This window comes from Hemiscyllium ocellatum, chromosome 35, assembly GCF_020745735.1.
Source record: "Hemiscyllium ocellatum isolate sHemOce1 chromosome 35, sHemOce1.pat.X.cur, whole genome shotgun sequence".
Classification (NCBI taxonomy): Eukaryota; Metazoa; Chordata; class Chondrichthyes; order Orectolobiformes; family Hemiscylliidae; genus Hemiscyllium; species Hemiscyllium ocellatum.
In genome coordinates this window covers 21,964,607-21,990,909 of record NC_083435.1, presented here as the reverse complement: position 1 = coordinate 21,990,909, position 26,303 = coordinate 21,964,607, and the positions used below count along the sequence as shown (strand labels likewise).

The following is a 26,303-nucleotide window of genomic DNA, read 5'->3' as shown; positions in this document are numbered from 1 at the left end:
GGCGATGGTTATCTGGATGTGGAGACTTGGGGAGGAGGAGCTTTTAACAGGAATGCAAGAGGGGCCAATGATGCCCTCCACAGGTGAACAGCTGCCAACCTCACACTGGACGGAGGAGGGGGGGGTCATCCAGCACAAGGATGTTAAAAGAGTCAGCAGGAAATGGTGGAGTAACAAGAGACAGACAGAAACAGGGAAACTGCGGTCAGCCGGGCACGTACCTGTCTCATGAACTCCTTTGTGGTGAAGACCAGCTCATGGTAGATGAGCCAGCGGGGCTGCTCCTCGAACAGGCTGCTGTTGGGGTGGACGTAGACCGCCTGCTGGTGCTTCACCGTCTTGTAGCCAGTGCGAGTGAGCCGGGCGGTGTGGTAGAAGAAGCCAGCGGTGATGGCCTGCAGGCAATGGAGTGGGTGGGTGGGGGAAGAAACCGTGTGTGAGAATCATCTCCCAACTATCTTTCAGACGGCTCTTCCTCCCAGCTGGGCAGTAGTTACTGGGAGGGAGGGGGCCAATGACCAGATCGGCAGTCAGCTCTTCTCTCAGTGCCACACACACACACACACACACACACACACACACACCCCGCCCCCAATTCAGCACAGCGTTTGGTGAACTTCACTTCAAACACAGCTACAGAGCCGTAGCACCGAGCAAGGTGGTGTGCCCTATCACTGAACGTGTGCTGACTCTTCGGTGGATCGATCTAACAAACTCTGTTCTTTCTCATCCCCTCGGCCCTGCACACCTTGCCTTTTTCAAGGACCTGTTATTCTGCCAATTCCCCTTTATGAAAGTTCAGACTGAACCTGCTTCCACTGATCTTTTCAGGCAGCTAAATCCAGACCAAACCCACCCCCGCCCCCCACCCATTTCTCTCGGACTAATGCACCTAACACTATGGGTAATTTAGCACGGTCAATTCACCCTAACCTGTACATCTTTGGACTGTGGGAGGAAACCGGAAAGCCCGGAGGAAACCCACGCAGACACGGGGAGAGTGTGCAAACTCCACACAGTCAGTCGCCCGAGGCTGGAATCGAACCCGGGTACTAGCACTGGGAGGCAGCAGTGCTAACCCACTGAGCCACCATTTCACCTAGCAAGGTTCAAACCCAGGTCTGCAGAACACTAGCTCATTTTCAGTCCAGCGAAAATGCCACTTAGCCATCGCCTTCCCCCTGTACACTTGAGAGCGACCCTCGCTGTGCTCCCCACTCTCACCTTGCGGATGAGGACGTTATCGCCCGCAGATGATTTCATCTCCACTTCAATCCTCTCCATCAGACCCTCCAGCTGGTCCCGCACGTCCCTGGCTCTCCGCATCGACCGGAACTGAATGAAATTCTCGTAACACCACTGCGTGGAGTAGCCGCTTTCTACCCACTGCAACAGAGTGGGGGGGGGAACGAGGAGTGAGAAAGGACAGGTCAGGCTTACACGGTCCTCAACGGTGGTGAGATGCACGCGCCGCTCCCCTCCCTGCCACCGAACACGAGGAGACTCACACAGTCCCTGAATGTACAGGGTGACTGTGCTACAATTTGGTGTTCAGATTTAGTCCCTGCTGCTCCCCCTCACCTGTGTATAGACGTTGAGCAGGACCAGATGATCCCCTCCAGGCAGGAAGAAGTTCATGCGAGCATTGTCAGCATGCACCACCTTGTCTTTGGGCCGGTAGAAGATGGCGTTGTTGACCGACAGCATGGCTGCGATGGTTAGGATCTCCTCAGAGCACTGGTACCTGTTGGGTGGGGGGAGGGGGGGAAGCGAAATGGCAAATCAGCGCACACTGGCCTTCACCAAATCTCTTAACCACACACAAGTTAACGGGGGGGGGGGGGGGGGGGGGGGGGGGCGGGGAGAGAGCCTTGAGCTGATCATTTTTGCTAATAGTCATGAGTCCTTTCCTTCTCCAACAATACCACACTGAACATAGAACGTAAGTTGCGCCGACCTGTGGAACCAATCTCGAGCCCATCTAACCTACACTATTCTATTCTCAGCCATAGGTTTATCCAATGACTATTTGAATGCTCTTAAAGTTTGAAAATCTACTACTGTTGCAGGCAGGGCATTCCACGCCCGTACTACTCTGAGTAAAGAACCTACCTCCGACACCTGTCCTATATCTATTACCCCTCAATTTAAAGCTAGAATCCCTTCGTGCTAGCCATCACCATCCAATGGATGTAATGGGTAGCCATAACTGTGGCAATGAGTTATTTTCAATCATTGTGACTTTATTAAGTGAGGAATAAAACCATATTCTATTTAACTGCGGTCACTTTCTGCAAGGTCAAAATGGGTTTATGACTTGATGGCTATTTTTATGGGCAATGTAAAAATGTTCAGGTTAAAAACCTTTCACAAACAGACACAGGTTATGTTTTAAAATGGTTTAATTGCCTTACAAAAAAAGCAGCAGGTCTGTTGGAGAAAGAAAAATTCAGTGTGGTCTTTTGAAAAATCAGTGAGTTTGAGTCAGGCAACAACAGCTATCGTTGTGAGTCACACATGCTTCTTTTAGCTAAATGACATGGATGAGATTTTTGAATTTTCCAAAATAGTTACATGTATCTGTTAGGGTGTCGGGAATGAGATTAAAACGCTCAGGGATGATCCTGCATGACCCTCTCAAGCAGACAAACAAATCACTCTGCGGGTGTCACGGTTATCTTGGTAGAGACCAAGTAAGAGAATCAAGTTACAATCACAGAGATATAATTGTCACTTGAAGGAACAAATTCGGAAACAATAAATGCTGCCAGTAAAATATCTATCAGAAATCAGCTACACACTACCTACCAATGTGAGATTCATATGGTGTCTATGCATTGGCAAACCAATTAGATTTCAGGATGTCTCTGATCATGGGGAGGCTAACAAGGGTTAACAAACAGAGACTCTTAGTGGTTAGGTGCACAGCAAAGGAGACAGGAGGAGAACATCAATCAACAGAGGAGAACAAGGGACCAGTGCCCAGTTAACCAGGAAACCCTGGCTGGGTCCAACTGAAAACCACCGCTTTTATTAAGTATTGTTTGTTTTGATAAACTTCATAAACTGTAAAAACACATCTATATCTGAAAGGAATCCTGTGATTAATCAGGACCAGTAAGCTTTTACGATTGGCTTTCTTAACTCAGTTTATAATTATAATTGACGATTACGATTAGAGCAAAGCCCACAATCTTGCAGTACACATTGAGGTCTTTGTGGTCATGGTGATTTTGGAGATGGTTGTGATGATCATGGTGAATCTAGGGATGGTCGTGGTGGTCACGGTGATTTTGGAGACGGTCGTGGCGGTCACGGTGATTTTGAGACAGCCGTGGTGGTGGTGATGGTGTTTTAGGGGATGACCAGGGTTATGATAATTTTGGGGATGGTCGTGGTGATGTTGAGTTTAGGGATGGTCATGGTGGTGGTGATTTTCGGGATGGTTGCGGTGGTGTTTTTGGGGATGGTCGTGGTGGTGTTTTTGGGGATGGTTGTGGTGGTGTTTTTGGGGATGGTTGTGGTGGTGTTTTTGGGGATGGTTGTGGTGGTGTTTTTGGGGATGGTCGTGGTGGTGTTTTGGGCGATAATCTTGGTGGCGGTGTTTTGGGGGATGGTCGTGGTGGTGGTGTTTTGGGGGATGGTCGTGGTGGTGGTGTTTTGGGGGATGGTCGCGGTGGTGGTGTTTTGGGCGATGGTCGTGGTGGTGTTTTGGGGGATGGTGGGGGTGGTGTTTTAGGGGATGGTGGGGGTGGTGTTTTAGGGGATGGTGGGGGTGGTGTTTTGGGGGATGGTGGGGGTGGTGTTTTGGGGGATGGTGGGGGTGGTGGTGTTTTGGGGGATGGTGGGGGTGGTGGTGTTTTGGGGGATGGTCGTGGTGATGGTGTTTTGGGGGATGGTCGTGGTGGTGGTGTTTTGGGGGATGGTCGTGGTGGGGTGTTTTGGGGGATGGTCGTGGTGGGGGTGTTTTGGGGGATGGTCGCGATGGTGGTGTTTTGGGGGATGGTCGCGATGGTGGTGTTTTGGGGGATGGTCGCGATGGTGGTGTTTTGGGGGATGGTCGTGGTGGTGGTGTTTTTGGGGGATGGTCGTGGTGGTGGTGTTTTTGGGGGATGGTCGTGGTGGTGTTTTTGGGGGATGGTCGCGATGGTGGTGTTTTGGGGGATGGTCGTGGTGGTGGTGTTTTGGGAGGGTGACCATAGACGTAGGAGCAGAAATTAGGCCATTTGGCCCATCAAGTCAGCTCTACCATTCAATCATGGCTGATAAGTTTCTCAACCTCATTCTCCCACTTGCTCCCTGTAACGCTTAGCAATAAAAAACCTATCTATGTTCGTCTTAAATATACTCAATGGCCTGGTCTCCACAGCCTTCTGTGACGATGAATTCCACAGATTCACCACTCTCTGGCTGAAGAAACTTCTTCTTATCCCTTTACTCTAAGGCTATGCCCTTGAGTTCTAGTCTCTCCTACCAATGGAAACATCTTCCCAACATCTACTCTGTCCAGGCCATTCAGTGTTCTGTAAGTTTCAATTAGATTACCCCCCCCCCCCCCCCCCACCCATCTGTTTAAACTCCATTAAACATAGACCCAGAGTCCTCAAACGTTTCTCAGGTGTTAAGCTTTTCATTTCCGGGACCATTCTGGTGAACCTCCTCTGAACGCGCTCCTTCCTGACATAAAGGGCCCCAAGACTGCACACGATACTCCAAATGTGGTCTGACCAGAGCCTTACAGAGCCTCAGAAATACATCCTCGCTTTCATATTCAAGTCCTCTCAAAACAGATGCCAACACTGCACTTGCCTTCCTAGCTACTGACTCAACCTGCAGTGACTGTAATTGATATACATTTGACATTGTCCGCACCAGTTAGGACTGGCGTAAAAACAGGGTTGTAAAAGCTGCAAATTTCAGCAGAATGAGGAAGGAACTAAGATAAGCAGACAGGAACAATCTCAATTAGGAAATACAAGTAAACACCAAATTGGAAAGGAGCACAAATTATGGCACACCACAGTTAGCCCAATGGCTGGACTCTGTGCTGTAAATTCTTAGTCTTCTCAAACCGGTGAGCAATAAGTATCTATGTGTGTCTATTAAGAAAATCGATTTATAAGCAGGCCCCAAAATACGGTCACAGACTCGTACATGGAAACAGGCACTTCAGCCTACTGTGTCTATACTGACCAACAAATACCAAATTACACCAATCGCATTTACTTGGTACATAACCCTCTCAGGTAGAATGTTCCATACATCCACCACCCTCGGGGTGAAAAAGATCTCCTCCAAACTATTTACTCCTCACCTTAAACTTTCTGGTCTTCAGGCATGGCTTACCGGAGGAAAAGAATACTGGATAAACAGGGCAGCTGAATGCAAAAGCAAGGTTGGTGAATAACTAAAGGGTGAAAAGAGAACTCGGAGATGTTTAGTGAAAGGGTCTTTTTGACACGTACAGAGAATGCCGCAGCGGGATGGGGCTGAAACAGGATAGGGACAACTTGAAAGGGGACCAGACGTGATGGTAAACGCATCCCTTTCCACCGTGGAACAAATTTTATTTGAAAAACCAATTGCTGGAACTAAGGTTTTGAATCAACAAGGAGTTCAGGACTTGTCAACGTCAGGGTTTCGACAACGCGCCGGTCAGACCACCCATCGTCTGCTCTGGCCGTCACTCACCTCTCAGAGGCTAGGATCATTTTGGACAGCATGGGGTCCACAGGGAGCTCTGCCATCCTGCGACCGAGCTAGAACAAACACAGAGTGCGGTACGTTAGGGAAGTACGATGCACTGACACACCGCCAGGGGGCAGGAGCGAGGAGGGGGCAGGAGAAGGACACAGCCAAGAGCAGGGAGGTGGCTGGGAACTGCAGGCCTGCTGCGCTGAGGGTTTGGGAAGGAGCTGAGGGGACTTGCCGGAACACGCGTGCAAGGATGCGATCTCCCCGGGTCCACTCTCAGGAAGGCCCCAGGAGTCGGCTCAAATCAGTGACTCGGCAACAAGCTGGGCATTTCAAAGCCTGCTGATTTGCGAGGGAAGGGCACGGCTGGAGAGGGGGGTAAGTGGTTCTGGAGAAGAGCCAGTCAGGGGTGGGAGATGGTGCGATTTAAGGTGCGACTTGCCGAAGGGTGCACGAGAAGGGGTGCCTGCAGCTCTGGGAGGAGAGAGAAGCAAGGGAGGTCCAGGAGAGCAGGGTCAGGAGGCAGAGGCCCCATCATTCCCCATCTCCCCCCCGGCACCACACCTTACCTTGGTCAGTTCTCCGAGGTGGTTCAGAGCCCCCAGGGCGTACAGCTGCTCCAAGGCCAGCACGAGGGTCTCGTGAGGAGGGGGGTCCATGAAATCAAAGTGGATCAGGTCGTTGATTCCTGTAGAGAGCAGGGTGCAGCATTAAATGGGGACTCCCTGATGGCCAAACGGACAGAAGGTGCCCAATAAAGAACAGCCATGTTGTGACAATAATTGCAAAACGCTGTGTGGCCGCCGGAAATCAAAACAGGTGTCGTGGCGGAAAGGAAGTGGGGCTGGCAGCTTCCGGGAAGACGAAAATAATTCATGTTGCGTTCGAGATAACTCGTTTTTTTTTAAGAAAGGGACACACGTTGCACGTGGAGTCCAGGAATTTTGCCAATCGAATGCTGAGAGTGACCAAAGCCGGATCAGTGGCTTAGCCGACTGATAGGTTGTTGGGAGAGGTCAGATATCCAGCAGGTCCAATCACGGTTACAAATGTTCTCTTTTCAACCAGTCTACCGACGCCATTTCCCTCAGCGTTAATCCAGGAAAGACATGGTCATGGAGGAGCAGCTGCAGGCACAATCAGGAGGTGGCTTTTCAGCACTGAACTCAATCAGAGCAAATTCGAGTGTGTTAAAACAAAAAAGGTGACCTTTTCGAGATGTACGAATAACAATTTCCAGCACCACTCTCTCAAAAGGTGTTGGAAAGGGGCCCTACCCTCACCCCGCTGCCCCAATCACCTCTTGCCTTCCTTTCACAGATCACTGCGTCGTAAACCCCTGGGGTTCAATTCCCACGTGGGTCGCGAGCGCACAATGTGGGCTGACATTCTCCGGGAAGCAGGGCTGGAGTGCCGCACTGTCTTCCTGAGATGACATTAAATTGGGATCCTGTTGGTACTAGGATCCACACCAGTCAGTGAGACAGAAACCAAGACATGCACCGCTTCTTTGTGGAGAGAGTCATTGACTTGCTCAGTGTCAGCCCTCTCATCCCACACTGACCTCTCCATTTATATGTGCTCAGACAATTAAAATCCACCACTCGTTGGTCTCGGTCTCCAATGAAGACACTGACAAACATGAGTGGAAATTGAAACAGAAATTGCTGGCAAAACTCTGGGAAGCCTGGCAGCATCTGTGGACAGAAATCAGAATTAACGTTTCCCATCTGGTGACCCTTCCTCGGAAGGAGAAATTGACCAGACCCTGACTATGAATGTGACATTAATGCGAAGTGAAGCAGGTCAAGATGCCATGCCCTGGTCAGTACTGACCAACAACACTGAGAACAGAATTCACGGCACTGAATACCGGATCCTGCTGCGAACAAAGGAGACCACCAGAGTTACAACCGTGACTGCAGCGGCTCAGAGCTACTGCAAGTCGGTTGTGAAGTGTCTGGGTGGGTTGAGATGGTGCCGTGTAACAAGCCCCACTTCTATTTCCTTACCTAAGCTCTTCAGCAGCAGCACCACGTTGCCCAGGTTTGTTCGCTGTATTTCCGGGATGGACGTTTCCTCCATTTCGTGCTTGAAGGCCCAGGCTGTGTAGAGACGGAAGCACTTCCCGGCAGCCACGCGGCCAGCCCTGCCAGCTCGCTGGTTGGCTGATGCCTGGAGTCACAAGGAGGCAGGGACCCACAGGGTTAGAGCAGTAAGCATTTCCGCCGATGGCTGGCGAACTACAGTTACTGCCTCAGGACAGCCGCGCGCTAATCCTCGTGGCTGGGAGAGACGGGGACCAGGGCTGAGCAACAATAAAACTGGCTTTGTGCGAGGGAAATCATGTCTCACAAACTTGATTGAGTTTTTTGAGGAAGTAACAAAGAGGATTGATGAGGGCAGAGCGGTAGACGTGATCTATATGGACTTCAGTAAGGTGTTTACCAAGGTTCCCCATGGGAGACTGATTAGCAAGGTTCGATCTCACGGAATACAGGGAGAACGAGCCATTTGGATACCGAACTGGCTCAAAGATAGAAGACAGAGGGTGGTGGTGGAGGGTTGTTTTTCAGACTGGAGGCCTGTGACCAGTGGAGTGCCACAAGGATCGGTGCTGGGTCCTCTACTTTTTGTTATTTACATAAATGATTTGGATGCGAGCATAAGAGGTACAGTTAGTAAGCTTGCAGATTTTTGATAAGGAATAGCATTACAGCTGTGCTGAGGGAGGATATTCTCGGAAATACATCCAGGGAAGTTATTTGGGTGGAACTGAGAAATAAGAAAGGGATGATCACCTTACTGAGATTGTATTATAGACCTCCCAATAGTCAGAGGGAAATTGAGAAACAAACTTGTAAGGAGATCTCAGCTATCTGTAAGAATAATAGGGTAGTTATGGTCGGGGATTTTAACTTTCCAAACATCGACCGGGACTGCCATAGTGTTAAAGGTTAGATGGAGAGGATATTCTTAAGGGTGTACAAGACAACTTTCTGATTCAGTATGCGGATGTACCTACTAGAGAAGGTGCAAAACTTGACCTACTCTTGGGAAATAAGGCAGGGCAGGTGACTGAGGTGTCAGTGGGAAAGCATTTTGGGGCCAGCGACCATAATTCTATTAGATTTAAAATAGCAATGGAAAAGGATAGACCATATCTAAAAGTTGAAGTTTTAAATTGGAGAAAGGCCAATTTTGACGGTATTAGGCAAAAACCTGATTGAAGGCAGATGTTCGCAGGGACGGCTGGAAAATGGGAAGCCTTCAGAAATGAGATAACAAGAATCCAGAGAAAGTATATTCCTGTCAGGGTGAAAGGGAAGGCTGGTAGGTATAGGGAATGCTGGATGACTAAAGAAATTGAGGGTTTGGTTAAGAAAAAGAAGGAAGCATATGTCAGGTGTAGACAGGATAGATCGAGTGAAGCCTTAGAAGAGAATAAAGAAAGTAGGAGTATACTTAAGAGGGCAAATCGGTGACATGAGATAGCTTTGGCAAATACAATTAAGGAGAATCCAAAGGGTTTTTACAAATATATTAAGGACAAAAGGATAACTAGGGAGAGAATAGGGCCCCTCAAAGATCAGCAAGGTGGCCTTTGTGTGGAGCCACAGAAAATGGGAGAGATACTAAATGAATATTTTGCATCAGTATTTACTGTGGAAAAGGATATGGAAGATATAGACTGTAGGGAAATAGATGGTGACATCTTGCAAAATGTCCAGATTACAGAGGAGGAAGTGCTGGATGTCTTGAAACAGGTGAAGGTGGATAAATCCCCAGGACCTGATCAGGTGTACCTGAGAACTCTGTGGGAAACTAGAGAAGTGATTGCTGGGCCTCTTGCTGAGATATCTGTATCATTGATAGTCAGAGGTGAGGTGCCGGAAGACTGGGGGTTGGCAAATGTGGTGCCACTGTTTAAGAAGGGCGGTAAAGACAAGCCAGGGAACTATAGACCGGTGAGCCTGACCTCGGTGGTGGGCAAGTTGTTGGAGGGAATCCTGAGGGACAGGATGTACACGTATTTGGAAAGGCAAGGACTGATTCGGGATAGTCAATATGGCTTTGTGCGTGGGAAGTCATGTCTCATAAACTTGATTGAGTTTTTTGAAGAAGTAACAAAAAGGATTGATGAGGGCAGAGCGGTAGATGTGATCTATATGGACTTCAGTAAGGCGTTCGATAAGGTTCCCCATGGGAGACTGATGAGCAAGGTTAGATCTCATGGAATACAGGGAGGACTAGCCATTTGGATACAGAACTGGCTCAAAAGGTAGAAGACAGAGGGTGGTGGTGGCGGGTTGTTTTTCAAACTGGAGGCCTGTGACCAGTGGAGTGCCACAAGGATTGGCGCTGGGCCCTCTACTTTTTGTCATTTACATAAATGATTTGGATGTGAGTATAAGAGGTAGTAAGTTAATTTGCAGATGATACCAAAATTGGAGATGTAGTGGACAGCGAAGAGGGTTACCTCAGACTACAACAGGATCTGGACCAGATGGGCCCATGGGCTGAGAAGTGGCAGATGGAGTTTAATTCAGATAAATGCGAGGTGCTGCATTTTGGGAAAGCAAATCTTAGCAGGACTTATACACTTAATGGTAAGGTCCTAGGGAGTGTTGCTGAACAAAGAGACCTTGGAGTGCAGGTTCATAGCTTCTTGAAAGTGGAGTCGCAGGTAGATAGGATAGTGAAGAAGGCGTTTGGTATGCTTTCTTTTATTGGTCAGAGTATTGAGTACAGGAGTTGGGAGGTCATGTTGCGGATGTACAGGACATTGGTTAGGCCACTGTTGGAATATTGCATGCAATTCTGGTCTCCTTCCTTTTGGAAAGATGTTGTGAAACTTGAAAGGGTTCAGAAAAGATTTACAAGGATGTTGCCAGGGTTGGAGGATCTGAGCTATAGGGAGAGGCTGAACAGGCTGGGGCTGTTTTCCCTGGAGCGTCAGAGGCTGAGGGGTGACCTTATAGAGATTTACAAAATTATGAGGAGCATAGATAGGATAAATGGACAAAGTCTTTTCCCTCGCGTCGGGGAGTCCAGAATCAGAGGGCATAGGTTTAGGGTGAAAGGGGAAAGATATAAAAGGGACCTAAGGGGCAACTTTTACCTGCAGAGGATGTGGTGGAGGCTGGTACAATTGCAACATTTAAGAGGCATTTGGATGAGTATATGAATAGGAAGGGTTTGAAGGAATGCTAGCAAGTGGGACTAGATTGGGTTGGGATATGGACAGGTTGGACCAAAGGGTCTGTTTCCATGCTGTACATCTCTATGACTCTAAGTCCACACCGACCCTCTAAAGTGTAATCCACCCAGACGCATTCCCCTACCCTATTACTCTACATTTATCCCTGACTAATGCAATTAACCTACATATCCCTGAACACTATGGGACAATTTAGCATGGCCAACTCATCCTAACCTGCACGTCTTTGAATTGTGGGAGGAAACCGGAGCACCCGGAGAAAACCCACGCATGACATGGGGAGAATGTGCAAACTCTACACGGACAGTCGCCCGAGGCTGGAATTGAACCTGGGTCCTTGGCACTGTGAGGCAGCAGTGCTAACCACTGTTAGCAGTTCCCCGAACCTGTCCCGCAAGCTCAGCAAGGTCTGGTTGGAACCTCAAATCCACATTCTCGCCTTACCCTGATTAATTCTCACTCCTTGCTTCAGAAACATCAAAATACTTCTCTTAAAAACGCTCAGAAGCTCTGCTTCTTCTGAGGAAGAGAGTTCCAAACACTCACGACCCTTTCAGAGTTAATGAGTCTCCTTTCCTAAATGGGCGACCCCTTATTTTTAAATTGTTCTGCAGTCACCCACAAGGAGCATCATCCTTTCCATGTTCACCTGACGTAAGACCCGGAGAGGTCTTGACATTTTAATCAAGTCACCTCTTACTCTTTCAGAGCTCTTTCAGATACAATCCTAACCTGTCCAACCCTCCTCCTCAAGACAGCCTGACCTCTCAAAGTCTCAAAAATTTGAACGCATTTGTATCCTTCCTTAATAAGACGACCGGTATTATACACAGTCTTGAGTCATAGAGATGTACAGCACGGACAGTGACCCTTCCATCCAACCCGTCCATGTCGACCAGATACCCGAAATTAATCTAGTCCCGTTTGCCAGCACTTGGCCCATATCCCTCTAAACCCTTCCTATACCCATATTCATATACCCATCCAGATGCCTTTTAAATGCTGTAATTGTACCAGCCTCCACCACATCCTCTGGTAGCTCATTCCATTCACGCACCACCCTCTGTGAGAAAAAGTGGCTCCTTAGGTCCTCCTCACATCTTTCATCTCACACCATACCTACGCCGTCACGTTGACGATCCCAACCCAGGGAAAAGACCATGTCTATTTGTCTTATCCATGCCTGTCATGATTTTATAAACCTCTATAAGGTCACCCCCTCAGCCTCCAACGCTCCAGGGAAAACAGCCCCGTCCCATTCACCCTCTCCCTATAGCTCAAATTCTCCAACCCTGGCAACGTCCTCATAAATCTTTTCTGAACCCTTTCAGGTTTCACACCATCTTTCCTATAGCAGGGAGGCCAGAATTGAATGCAGTATTCGAAAAGTGGTCTAATCAGTGTCCTGTACGGCTGCAGCATGATCTCCCAGCTACGCCACTCAGTGCACTGACCAATAAAAACAAGTGTGCCAAATGCCACCTTTTTTTACCCCCCCCCCCCAGTTTACCTGTACCTCCACCTTCTAGGAAACTATGAACACCCCAAGGTGTTTTCATTCACTAATGGCAGCACGGTGGCTCAGTGGTTAGCACTGCTGCCTCACAGCATCAGGGTCCCAGGTTCAATTCCAGCCTCAGGCGACTGTCTGTGTGGAGTTTGTACATTCTCCCCGTGTCTGCGTGGGTTTGCTCCGGTTTCCTCCCATAGTCCAAAGATGGTGCAGTTCAGGTGAATTGGCCAGGCTAAATGTTAGGTGCATTAGTCAGAGGGAAATGGGTCTGGGTGGGTTACTCTTCAGAGGGTCGGTGTGGACTGGCTGGGCTGAAGGGCCTGTTTCCACACTGTTACGAATCTAATCTAATCTAACTCTCCACAAGTCTAGGAAAAGCAGCAACCTAATCTGGACACAGCATGGTCCCATCAACTGCATGGTGATCATCACTAGATAATTGGTTTCTGTGATGTTGGTGTGGAATAAGTATTGACCCAGGACACTGTAGATACCTTTCCCTGTCCCTTTTCCAAAACAAAAGCACCCTATCATACTTTGCATCCAAGAAGTAAGTAGATGAAGGCCTCAGGTAACAAGTGAGGGTAACAAGGACCTGGGAGTGCTAGTTGAGGATTCTCTAAAGGTAAACATGCAGGTTGAGTCCGTGATTAAGAAAGCGAATGCAATGTTGTCATTTATCTCAAGAGGGTTGGAATATAAAAGCACCGTTGTGCTACTGAGACTTTATAAAGCTCTGGTTAGGCCCCATTTGGAGTACTGCGTCCAGTTTTGGTCCCCACACCTCAGGAAGGACATACTGGCACTGGAGCGTGTCCAGCGGAGATTCACACGGATGATCCCTGGAATGGCAGGTCTAACATACGAGGAACGGCTGAGGATCCTGGGATTGTATTCATTGGAGTTTAGAAGATTGAGGGGAGACTTAATAGAAACTTATAAGATAATACATGGCTTGGAAAGGGTGGACGCTAGGAAATTGTTTCTGTTAGGTGAGGAGACTAGGACCCATGGACACAGCCTTAGAATTAGAGAGGGTCAATTCAGAACAGAAATGCGGAGACATTTCTTCAGCCAGAGAGTGGTGGGCCTGTGGAATTCATTGCCGCAGAGTGCAGTGGAGGCCGGGACGCTAAATGTCTTCAAGGCAGAGATTGATAGATTCTTGATGTCTCGAGGAATTAAGGGCTACGGGGAGAATGCGGGTAAGTGGAGTTGAAATGCTCATCAGCCATGATTGAACGGCAGAGTGGACTCGATGGGCCGAATGGCCTCACTTGCACTCCTAAGTCCTATGGTCTTATGGTCTTAAGTGGTTTGCAGAACACCACCTCTGGCGCTGCATGAGATGATCAGCCAAGATCATCTTTCTGCCCCACTGTACTAAACAATACTTCTCCCTCAGTTGACACCATTGAATGCTGTTTGTGTGAGCTTGCTGTGCTCAAATTGGTTGCTGTTCCGTCCTACATGTCAAAGGAGCGGGTGTGTCAGGGATTAGAGTATGTCATTCTTTAAGTGTGCTCATGGCCCCTGGGTGGAACTTGACCCCTGAGCCTCTGAATCAGGGTGGAGTAAGGATTGTCCTAGAAAGGGAGCCCATGCTGAGCCATCGTTGGTATCAACAGGACGTTGTATATCTGTCAGAAGGAAGGCAGGTTTACCTGCAGAGAATGGTATGCGCCCAATGGTTAGAGTCATAGAGATGTACAGCATGGAAACAGACCCTTTGGTCCAACCCGTCCACGCCGACCAGACATCCCAACCCAGTCTCGTCCCACCTGCCAGCACCTGGCCCATATCCCTCCAAACGCCTTCTTCACTATCCTATCTACCTGCGACTTGTTGGACTGAAGGGCTTGATTCCAGACTGTAGGGATTCTATGAATATAAGTGCATGGCCTTGTCCTCCTGATTTGTATGCAAACTTAAAAACCAAAAGGGTAGCACTGAGTGTGAAGTGCTTCAGGAGATTCTCAAGTTGCTGTATGAAGGCAGAATGCCTTAAACCACGCCTGTTTTCAGATGCTGATATCCCCGCTACCACTGCCTCTAACCGAGGAGCACCCCCTCAAACCGCACACGCACACACACAGGGTGAAGGCACCCACCTTGGAGCAGGGTGTGACAATGAGAGACTCCATGCCTGTGCGTGCATTGTAACTCTTCTGCTTGCAGAAACCAGGGTCGATCACATAGATGATCCCGTCGATGGTCAGGGAGGTCTCCGCGATGTTGGTGGCGATGACGACCTGGGGGCGGGGAATAGGGCAGCAGGGGAGGGGGAAAGAGAGAGAGCTCGAGTTAACAACGGCAAAGTTGAGAGTCTGTGCAGAGTGGCTCCGTGTTCAGGAGGGATGGGGGAGCTGGGCCACAGAGGGCTCACTTCCTCAGTAGCAGCCTCAGCCAGATCCTGGGAATCGCAGGCATCTTGGGTTTGCCACCTAACTTGCGCTTCCTCATTCTCGGGTTGAATGTTTTTTTGGAACATCAGCTACTACTTATCGGGGACATTTTCATGCACTCACAGGTGACAGTGGCCACTACTGAAACCTCAGCTCGCCCGCTTTTGTACATGGGTTATCTGAGGCTGCTTAAAGGACACAACTGCCTGAACCTCAAGGGCTGGAGAGGAGGGATGGGGGGGAAGGGTAGCTTGTTTCCCAAGGACCCAAGGCTGAATATCTCGCTCCATATCAAGCAATTCTTCACCAGTGAGCTGATCCATCACTATCAACTTTTACTAAAAAAGCAGCAATCCAGAAAAAAGATTTACAAAGCCTAGCCATAAGTCACAAGCCAGGAGGGAGACGGAATACTCTTCACTTGCTTCGATGAGGACAGTTCCAGTAACACTCGTGCAGTTCAAGACCTTTTCTTAGCACCCACCATCCAACACATTCACAACTCACCCTCTCCACCACACAGTGGCAGCAGTGTGCACCCAGTTATAAGACGTACTGCAGTAACTCAGTTAAAAATCACACACCAGGTTATAGTCCAACAGGTTTAATTGGAAGCACACTAGCTTTCGGAGCGACGCTTCTTCATCAGGTGATAGTGGAGGGTTCAATCCTAACACACAGAATTTATAGCAAACATTTACAGTGTGATGTAACTGAAATTGTACATTGAAAAATTGATTGTCTGTTAAGTCTTTCAGCTGTTTGAATACAGTGATAGTTTCATGTGTAAATCACAAAACCATTTTTAAAACGTTGCATTCTCAGGTTAGCTGTTAACAATGGTGATAGCTAGACAATATGTTGAAGGTGTTAGCCCCCTGTGTTCTCTATCGGGCAATGGGACCCTGTGTGAGAATGTCTCCAGCTATGTTGAAACCTATTGTACAGGGGATTCCCAGCTTCTGTCGCGACACTACGGATTTCTTACAGAAACTCAGCACCCACGGACCAGTCAAACCGGGAACATTCCTCATCACAATGGAACGTTTCCGCACTCTACACCAGCATCCCCCACAATGATGGCATTGCGGTAACAGCCTCAGTACTCAACACCAACAACTGCCAGTCTCCAAACACCATCCTACAACTCATCGGCTTTATCCTCAATCACAACGTCTTCACCTTTGACAACCAGTTCTTCATCCACACGAACAGCCATGGGGATCAAATTTGCACCCCAATATGCCAACATCTTTATGTACAGGTTCGAACAAGGCTTCTTCTCTATGCAGGATCTCCAACCAACATTATACACCAGGTACATCGACAACATTTTCTTCCTCTGGACCCATGGCAAGGAGTCACTGATAAAACTACACAGCGACATCAACAAGTTTCATCCCACCATCAAACTCACCATGGACTACTCTTGACTATCTGTCTCATTCTTCGACACATGCATCTCCATCAAGGATGGACACCTCAGCACCACACTTCTCCAGCTTCCACCCAAAACATATTAAAACAGCCATCCCCTATGGACAAGCCATAAGCGTACACCGGATCTGCTCAGATGAGGAATGCGACTGACACCTGGAAGTACTCAGGGATGCCCTCACAAGAATGAGGTACGGTGTTCAACTCATCGACTGGCAGTTCCAACGTGCCACAGCAAGGAACCGTAATGACCTCCTCAGGAGACAGACATATGCTGCAACCGACAGGGTATCCTTCGTTGTTCAATATTTCCCAGGAGCTGAAGAACTACGCCATGTTCTTTGTGACCTGCAACACATTATCAACGAGGATGAGCACCTCACCAAGACCTTCCCCACACCTCCATTACGTACCTTTAAACAACCGCCAAACCTCAAACAGATCATTGTTCGTAGCAAACTGTCTGGCTCTCAGGACAACTCCATACAACCCTGTCACGGTAGACGCTGCAAGGCGTGTCAGAATGTGGACATAGATACCACCATTACACGTGGGAACACCTCCCACCTTGTACAATGGCAGGTACTCGTGTGACTCAGCCAACGTTGTCTATCTTATACGTTGCAGGCAAGGATGCCCTGAGGCATGGTACATTGGGGAAACCAAGCAAAGACTACGACAACGGATGAATGGGCACCGCACAACAATTAACAGACAGGAGGGTTCCCTCCCAGTTGGGGAACACTTCAGTGGTCTAGGACATTCGATGTCGGACCTTAGAGTGACCATCCTCCAAGGTGGACTTCGGAACAGGCAGCAGCGGGAGTGGCCGTGCAGAGGCTAATAGCTAAGTTCAGTACCCATAGGGAGGGCCTCAACCGGGACCTTAGTTTCATGTCACATTACAGGTGACCACCGTTGCATTGTATATACACACACACACACAAAGGCACTCCTGTGCACATGGACACACATATATACAGACGCACACAGACACCCTCATAGACACACACACTCCCACATGCACCCCCTCACAGACTTAAGCCACTCTACACTCACTACACAAGCACACACACACTTTCTCACACTCACGACCCCACCCCAGACAGACACACACACAGACAGAGACCCACATGCACATATATATTTTGTGGGGTGAATTTGTACTTGCAGGGTTACATTGTATTTTGCTTAAAAACTGCATGCATTCATGTAAAACTCCGTTATCTCACTTTTTAGATTATAATCAATTTAAACATCATGGCATAGACAGAGAATACAGGGAGCTAACACCTTAAACATATTGTCTAGCTATCACCATTGGTAACAGCTAACCTGAGAATGCAACTTTTTAAAAAAGGTTTTGTGATTTACACATGAAAGAAGTGAAACTATCATGGTATTCAAACAGAAGAAAGACTTAACAGACAATCAATGTTTCAATGTATAATTTCAGTTATATCACACTGTAAATGTTTGCTATAAATCCTGTGTGTTAGGATTGAGTCCCCCACTATTACCTGATGAAGGAGCAATGCTCCGAAAGCTAGTGTGCTTCCAATTAAACCTGTTGGACTATAACCTGGTGTCGGTGGTTTTTAACTTTGTACACCCCAGTCCAACACCGGCATCTCCAAATCATGTAGTAACTCATTAAGCCTACTGGGTCAGCGCTTTACAAACCTGCAACCTCTGCTGTCTAGAAGGTCAAGGGGAGCAGATGCATGGGAACATCTGCCCTCCAAGCCACTCTCCATCCCAAGATGGAAATATTTGATTTGGTCTATTAGTGTCACACGTACCTGGGTACAGTGAAAATTTACATTCAGGTGATAGAACAGAGCGAGGGATATTATGTTATGGCTGCAGAGATGGTGCATAAAGGATGAGATTAACATTAAATGGGGTAGCTCGGTGGCTTAGTGGCAGCACCAGGGTCCCAGGTTTGATCCCAGCCTCGGGCGACTGTCTGTGTGGAGTTTGCACATTCTCCCCGTTTCCGCGTGGGTTTCCTCCGGGTGCTCTGGTTTCCGCCCACTGTCCAAAGATGTGCAGGTTAGGGTGGATTGGCCACGCTAAATTGTCCATAGTGTCAGGTGCATTAGTCAGAGGGAAATGGGTCTGGGTGGGTTACTCTTCAGAGGGATGGTGTGGACTTGGTGGGCCGAAGGGCCTGTTTCCACACCGAAGGGAATCTAATCTAAATTCAAAATTTGAGAGGTCCATTCAGAAGTCTAATAGTGGCAGGGAAGCAGCTGTTCTTGAACCTGTTGGCACATGGGTTTAGGCGTTGGTATCTTCTGCCTGACGGGAGAGGTCGGAAGAGGTTATGACCTTGATGATGTTAGGAGACAGTGAGGTCTGCAGGTGCTGGAGATCAGAGTTGAGAGGGTGTTGCTGGAAAAAAACAGCAGGTCAGGCAGCATTCCATGAGCAGGAAGGCCACTGGCTTGAAACATCGATTTTCCTGCCCATGGGATGCTGCCTGACCTGCTGTGCTTTTCCAGCAATACACCTCTCATCTTCAATGATGTTGGCTGGCTTCCCAAGGCTGCACTAAGTGTAGATGGAGTCATTGCGCGATGGACTGGGCTCTGTTACCATTACTGTATATTACCGCCCCTTCACTGTCACTGGATGGAAAGCCAGAGCTGCCCCCTCTCACAGCAGTGTAGGTGAACAGCTACACCACATGGACTGCAGGGGCTCAAGAAGGCAGCTCAATCTCCCAAGGATCACAGAAGCAGGCAATAAATACTCAGCCAGCAAAGCAAACATTCCGTGAGATCATCGCAAAGGAAGGTCAAACTGTGACCGCCGGCCATGAGCACTTTTCGTCCAGTTAGTTTCAGCACATCCTCCTTCGTTGCTGATAATTCAATCATTGCTCTCACGTCCCAGGCAAAGGGCTGTGGGCTAACATCCCACACAATACAGGCTTCAGCCCGAAGATCGAGGCTGACAACACAGTTCTTACATTGCTGCTTACGGGAGCTGGCTGTGCATAAGTTGCCAAACTTGCAGCACTTGGGGTGGCACGGTGGCACAGTGGTTAGCACTGCTGCCTCACAGCACCAGGGACCCGAGCTCAAGTCCCACCTCGGGCAACTGTCTGTGTGGAGTTTGCACATTCTCCCCGTGTCTGCGTGGGTTTCCTGTGGGTGCTCCAGTTTCCTCCCACAGTCCAAAGATGTGCAGGTCAGGGTGAATTGTCCATGTTAAATTGCCCATAGTGTTAGGTGCAGGGGTAAATACAGGGGAATAGGCTTTTTTTGGGGCGGGCTGAGAAGAGGTTACTCTTCGGAGGGTCGGTTTGGACTTGTTGGGCCGAAGGGCCTGTTTCCAGATTGTAGGGAATCTATTCTAATCTTGTTACAATAACGATGCTTCAGTGAAGTACTTAAATGGCTGCAAACTGCTTTAGACCTGATGGGCACTAGATAAATGGGCAAAAGTGTAACAGAGGATGTTGGAAATCTGAAACAAACTCCCAGAATGCTGGGGGAGCTGAGCGGGTCCAACAGCAACTCCAGAGAATGAAATGTTTCAAGACCAATGATCCTTTCTGCAGAAGTTTGGGGGGGGGGTGGTGTTTGAGAGGGTCACGCATTTAGGTACCTCTGGGAATGAATTCGTTCCAAGGGTGAGAGGTTTAGGAGGATAGGCTGCAGAGGCTACAACTGCTGTCTTTGGAAAGAGGAGGAGGCTAAGAGGAGACTTGGTGGAAGGCTTCAAAATCACAGGGGCGTTGGATAGATAGAGAAACCTGCTAGAAGGATCGAGAACTAGAAGGCACTGATTTAAAACGGATTTACAAAAGAAGCAATTGCGACGCAAGAGAAAGCTTTTTGTCACATGTGGGGGTTCGGGCCTGGAATTCACTGCCCGGGGATGTGGTGGAGGCAGGCTCGATTGAGGAACACAAGGGGACAGGGACAATTATTTAAACAGGAACAAGGTGTAAGGGTATGGGGAAAAGGGAGGAGATCGGCACAATGTAACAAAGCCCGCTTCGAGGGGCTGTGGAGACCCGATGGCGCTGACCCGTCTGTTTCTGAGAGATTCTGGGAATGAGGAAGAGTGACATCAATAGTTGGTCAACTGCAAGTGAGAATGCACCATTCCGAAAGACCATGCTACTAGCTAGCTAAAGGAGAAGGGAATAAAAAGGTGCAGCAAAGGCATGGGGTACAAAGCATTGTGACAATAGTTCATGGAGTGATGGGAGTGGGTGTGTGCACCCAAAACACCAGCAATCTAAAGATGTGCCAATGAGGTGGACTGACCACACTAAATCGCCCACGGTGTCCAGGGATGTGTAGGTTAGCTGGATTAGGCATTGAAATGCAAGGTCACAGGGATGGGGGCGGGGAGGGATCTGGGTGGAATGTGGAGGGGTTGGTGTGGACTCGATGGTCTGAGTGGCCAGCTTCCACACTGTCGGGATTCAACGATTGCTGGGGCCCAGTGTGCTCTCTGCACATTTGAATACCTCTGAAATCTTACGTAAACAACGCTGGTGATTTGCGTCAGCTTATGTTCAGAATAGGTCCCGGAAGGCTCCCTACAAAACTAATCCTGGCCCATGCAGCCAACACCGACACAGTCACACTCCTGCCAGCGGAATGACGCTTACCTGAAAAGGGTCACTTTAAAACAGTCATAATTAGTGTGGGCTCGCCCCCTCACCTTCCTGGCACCTGCTGGGGTGGGCTCAAAGATCTTGGCCTGCATGTCTGAGGGGAGGTTGGCGTAAATGGGGAGAACCAGCAGCTCGGCAATCTTGGAGCCCAGGCGACGGCATCGCTCCTGCAACATCTCGCACGTGGTCTCGATTTCCTCCTGTACAAGAAGCAAGGCACTCCATCACAAGGGGTGCGTGCGGGGGAGGCAGGGGTCAGCACAAAGCACAGGGGCCCAGCCGTCGGCGGCTTTGACTCAACGCAGCGAATGCCCGGACACCGGGAATAACACAAGGAACGGCACGGAGCATCAGCTCGGCTCAGCCAACCCGCGGCGGTGAGATCTGCACAGCTGATTGGCCAGGGGCCAGCCGCGGGATGGATCTGGTCAGTCCAGCCCGAGGGGATCCCGGCTGAGCGACCGGGCCCCGTGACCGCCTTACCTGACCGGTGAGGAACACCAGAATGTCGCCAGGAGCTTGAGTGACGTGGATCTGCAGGACAGAAACCACACAGGCTTCCAGATAGTCCGCTTCAGGGGCCTATGGGGAGACAGCAAGGGCAACCTGTCAGTCAGTGCAAACATCTGCTCGGGCTTCTGTGCTGACAGAGGGGGCCATTTGAGCTTGGGAGGACCCACTGTCGTTCAGGGGCTCACGTGTGCTACCTTCGCCTGGGGACACCAGCACAGGAGAGGTGAAGCCACATCGTCTTTATCCTCCTGGGACCACATGTACTGCCTGTTAATATCAAGCCCACAGCTGCTCCCCCCGCCCCCCCACCAGCCCCCCTGAGGGAGATCTCAGGCAATGCCACAGACGAGGGAGCCAGCCTGGGATCTCTGTGATCTGCTGGCATCAGTCACACCGATCAGGCGTGCGAGACCGGAACTATTAAGACGTCACGACGCTCCGACCTTTCGCATCCTGGGACAGCACAACACAAGAGACCACACTTTCCTCGCCCCCACCGCGCCCCAATCCGGCTGACGTTATTCTGAAATCTTGGAGAGCACTGGAGGTCACTTAAGCCATGGGGTGTATGCTGGCTCTTTGAGAGAGCCACCCACATTATTATTGCTTTATTCACCATTATTATTCATTGAATTGTTCATTGTGATTTGTTGTTATTAGCGTCCTTCCTCGGTCTCATACCAGACCCCTGCACGTTTTCAGTCCCCTTCTTCTGAACAGTTCCAATCCACAGCAATGCCCCTCTCCCCCCACTGAGGCATTTCTCTCAGTCTACTCTTTGCCATTTACCTCAAACCCACTGGTTACTGATCTGACGAAAGGGGTGAGGGGACCTCCTTAACAAAAACCTTTCATCGCTTGGGCATAAGGAGGATGGGCTCAGATTCTCTCATCTCTGCCCTCCATTGAAGCTCTTCATCACTAGCAATTCTCCTCAGCTCGCACCCCAGGGCCCTGACATCCTCGTCCCACACCCAGCCGGTGAACACCCCCCAGGTCAACCCCGCAGTTTAACAAGAGGGAACCGTGCCGCACACTGTTCGCGAACAATCGCCCCGCGTGCTGCGTTCGTGGCCAGCGAGTACCGACACGCTCCACAGAACCCGGCACGGTCATCAGTCGAGCACAGCTCGTTCATCATCCACGGCAGAGGGAAGGAGCTGGCAACATCAGCTCCAGCAGCACCTCCACCCCCGATGGAGGACCCTGGACAGGCTTTCCCCCCGAAATGCCCCACACGATCCTGGCACCTTGGTGTAGTAAATATCAACGGGGAACCGTCGCCCCGGGATCCGAAAGATCGGAGCATCGTCGAAAAACGTCGAGAACTTCTCGGTGTCCAGGGTGGCGCTCGCAATCAGGACCTTCAGGTCAGGGCGGAAGCGGGAGATGTCTTTAATCAGCCCGAAGAGAATGTCAGTGTGAAGTGTGCGCTCGTGGGCTTCGTCAATGATCACCACGCTGTGAAGGCAGACAGACAGAACACACATCAGCCAAGACCATGCAGCAGGGGGAAAGGTTACCCTGCACCTTGAGCACATGCCCAGCACCCCGTGCATACACACGGGGTGTAACTCAGCTCTGTACGAATGCACCACATTCCCAGCATCATGCAAACACACACCCACCCTCCCATTACACGTATCCCAGCACCATGCAAACACACACACAGACACACACACACACACCCCCCAGCACTGCAGGAACATGACATTCGGAGTTTGCCAGACTGAAGAAAGCTCTACCTATCATCCCCGACGTATCGTAACGTTCTGTGACGCTCAGTAACAACCCGCGCTCTCTCATGTGGGAACCTTGCTCACCTATATCCAGCCAAGTCCGGCTCCGTGAGGAATTCCCTCAGCAGCATCCCATCTGTCATGTATTTTAGCACCGTCCGCTCTGAGGTGCAGTCTTCAAACCGGATACTGTAGCCGACCTGGGGGGTTACGCATGCAGGAGTCAGATGACCACCCCCTTTGAATGCAATGAAGTACTCAACTCATGACCACTCCTTACATAATACCCGCTCTCAACCCCTGCCTCTGCTCCTTTTCCCAGGGTTACTTTTCCGCACTAACATTCCCACTCATCTCCCATCCAGCATTGTTGATGGATCATGGCTTTTGAGTCCTGCCCTGCCATTAACGTTGAGACTCCCCATCTTTCCCCTCACTGCTCCAGTCTTGCTTTGGCCCCTTACCCCTCAGTACTCAATGCTCACCAAAACCAACCAGTTAACACTAAAGCAATAAATTCAACGTGCATTAATTGTTCTGGAGGCTTTTTAAAATGCATTTTTGCCAATGTATTTCCCTCTTCTCACACCCTGTATTATTTTCATTGCTCGCTGGTCCCCTCTTCTGCTGTCACTATGCCTGTTCATTCCCCCCACCCCGACGGTCCATACCACCCCCATCACACTGTCCTTGGCTCAGTTTTTTTTCCCCTCTCGGTGCCACAGACGAACAGCTCACCTCATTTCCCAGCTTGACCCCGATCTCCTGTGCCACTCGGGCAGCCACGCTCATGGCTGCCACGCGCCGAGGCTGCGTGCACCCGATCTTCATCCCCCCGGCCGTGTAGCCCTGCGGAGACAGCGTCGTAAAACTCAACGCCGGATCATCAGGGAACGAGGGCGAAGCAAAGCTCCAGTGAGGTGCTGGAATGAACCAGCTCAGGTAACACGAGCTGCACTTTTAACCAACCAGAGGTGGGGGGGCTCGAGTGGGTAGAGGGCATCTGATTTGATACTCCATTGATGTCGGTGATGAACGTTAGGCAGAGTGCAAATCTGACAATCCACCTGAGCCCGTGGAATTACTGCCCTGTGACTCAGCCCAGTATTTCAGAGAGTGAAATGTTCAAATGGCATCCATTTCACAAGAGCATGTGTCGCATAAAGCCTTACTTTTTGCACATACTAATAGGTGCGGCATGGTGGCTCAGCTGTCAGCACTGCTGCCTCACAGGGTCAGGGACCCGGGTACAATTTCAGCCTCGGGCGACCGTCTGTGTGGACTTTCTCCCCTGTTCTGAGCAGAACTTCCTCTGGCTGCTCCAGTTTCCTCCCAAAATGTAAAGATGTGCAGGTCAAGGTGAATCGGCCATGCTAAACTGTCCATAGCGTTCAGGGATGTGTAGATTGGGTGCATTAGTCAGGGGTAAATGTAGGGGGAATGGGTTTGGGTGGGTTACTCTTCGGAGGTTTGGTGTGGATTTGCTGGGCCAAAGGGCCTGTTCCACACTGCTGGGATTCTAATTTATAAATACCAAGAAGACTGCAGTAGCCAAAGGGCCATCTCATTCCTTAGCGGCACTGGCCTGGGCTTCTCTCAGGTCATGCTTAAGGTGGGGGAAGGCATGTGTGCAATGAACTGTCAGGGGTGGGTGGGGGAGGAAGAACAACATTTAAAAGGCATCTGGATGGGTATATGAAGAGGAAAGGTTGAGGGGGATATGGGCCAAATGCTGGCAAATGGGACAAGATAAGCTGTACCACTCCATAAATATGAAAAGGATTCCTGTGGGAGACTTGGGAGCAGATGGTAAGGAATGATGGACAGTATCTAATAGATTGCTTTGAGTACAATATAGGGAGTAGCTTAAGAAAAGACGTGCAATAAGTTGGGAGGAACAGTTGACTTTGTTTCCCAGAAGTCTCCATCTTGTAGTTTTATTCCAGGTCATGATCACGGCTGGAACCAGACTAGCAAGTGCATGTTGATTGATATGATCAGCCAACAACTCCAGTATCATTGTAACAAGCAACTCCCGTCTTGGAAGGCAGCAAGGTTCCTGATCCAGTGTTTCCCTCCATCTAGCAATGCTGGGAAACATATTGCTGTCTCATATGATAAAAATAGGAGTGTCTCACAGGCTGAACACTGCTCTGTATCACTCCCAGTTTTACAGGTACAACACTGCTCTGTATCACTCCCAGTTTTACAGGCTGAACACTGCTCTGTATCACTCCCAGTTTTACAGGTACAACACTGCTCTGTATCACTCCCAGTTTTACAGGCTGAACACTGCTCTGTATCATTCCGAGTTTTACAGGTACAACACTGCTCTGTATCACTCCCAGTTTTACAGGTACAACACTGCTCTGTATCACTCCCTGTTTTACAGGTACAACACTGCTCTGTATCACTCCCAGTTTTACAGGCTGAACACTGCTCTGTATCACTCCCAGTTTTACAGGTACAACACTGCTCTGTATCACTCCCAGTTTTACAGGAACAACACTGCTCTGTATCACTCCCAGTTTTACAGCTACAACACTGCTCTGTATCACTCCCAGTTTTACAGGTACAACACTGCTCTGTATCACTCCCAGTTTTACAGGCTGAACACTGCCCTGTATCACTCCCTGTTTTACAGGCTGAACACTGCTCTGTATCACTCCCAGTTTTACAGGTACAACACTGCTCTGTATCACTCCCAGTTTTACAGGTACAACACTGCTCTGTATCACTCCCAGTTTTACAGGTACAACACTGCTCTGTATCACTCCCAGTTTTACAGGTACAACACTGCTCTGTATCACTCCCAGTTTTACAGGCTGAACACTGCCCTGTATCACTCCCTGTTTTACAGGCTGAACACTGCTCTGTATCACTCCCAGTTTTACAGGCTGTACACTGCTCTGTATCACTCCCAGTTTTACAGGTACAACACTGCTCTGTATCACTCCCAGTTTTACAGGTACAACACTGCTCTGCATCACTCCCAGTTTTACAGGTACAACACTGCTCTGCATCACTCCCAGTTTTACAGGCTGAACACTGCTCTGTATCACTCCCAGTTTTACAGGTACAACACTGCTCTGTATCACTCCCAGTTTTACAGGCTGAACACTGCTCTGTATCACTCCCA

At 49.4% G+C, this 26,303-nt stretch overlaps 1 protein-coding gene across 1 annotated transcript in view; it reads right to left on the bottom strand.

Annotated features, from left to right (window-relative positions):
- The window catches only part of dhx16 (DEAH (Asp-Glu-Ala-His) box polypeptide 16), a 47,435-nt gene that overhangs the window by 4,688 nt on the left and 16,444 nt on the right, over nt 1–26,303 (bottom strand). The window contains exons 9-20 of the mRNA XM_060851110.1: nt 23,903–24,013; nt 23,249–23,364; nt 22,676–22,886; nt 21,396–21,494; nt 20,960–21,112; nt 14,540–14,680; nt 7,707–7,869; nt 6,264–6,382; nt 5,692–5,759; nt 1,582–1,744; nt 1,225–1,386; nt 222–395 (exon numbers count right to left, since the gene is read on the bottom strand). Of these exons, the coding sequence (XP_060707093.1) occupies nt 222–395; nt 1,225–1,386; nt 1,582–1,744; nt 5,692–5,759; nt 6,264–6,382; nt 7,707–7,869; nt 14,540–14,680; nt 20,960–21,112; nt 21,396–21,494; nt 22,676–22,886; nt 23,249–23,364; nt 23,903–24,013 (1,680 nt within the window). The remainder of the gene's footprint in view (nt 1–221; nt 396–1,224; nt 1,387–1,581; nt 1,745–5,691; nt 5,760–6,263; nt 6,383–7,706; nt 7,870–14,539; nt 14,681–20,959; nt 21,113–21,395; nt 21,495–22,675; nt 22,887–23,248; nt 23,365–23,902; nt 24,014–26,303) is intronic.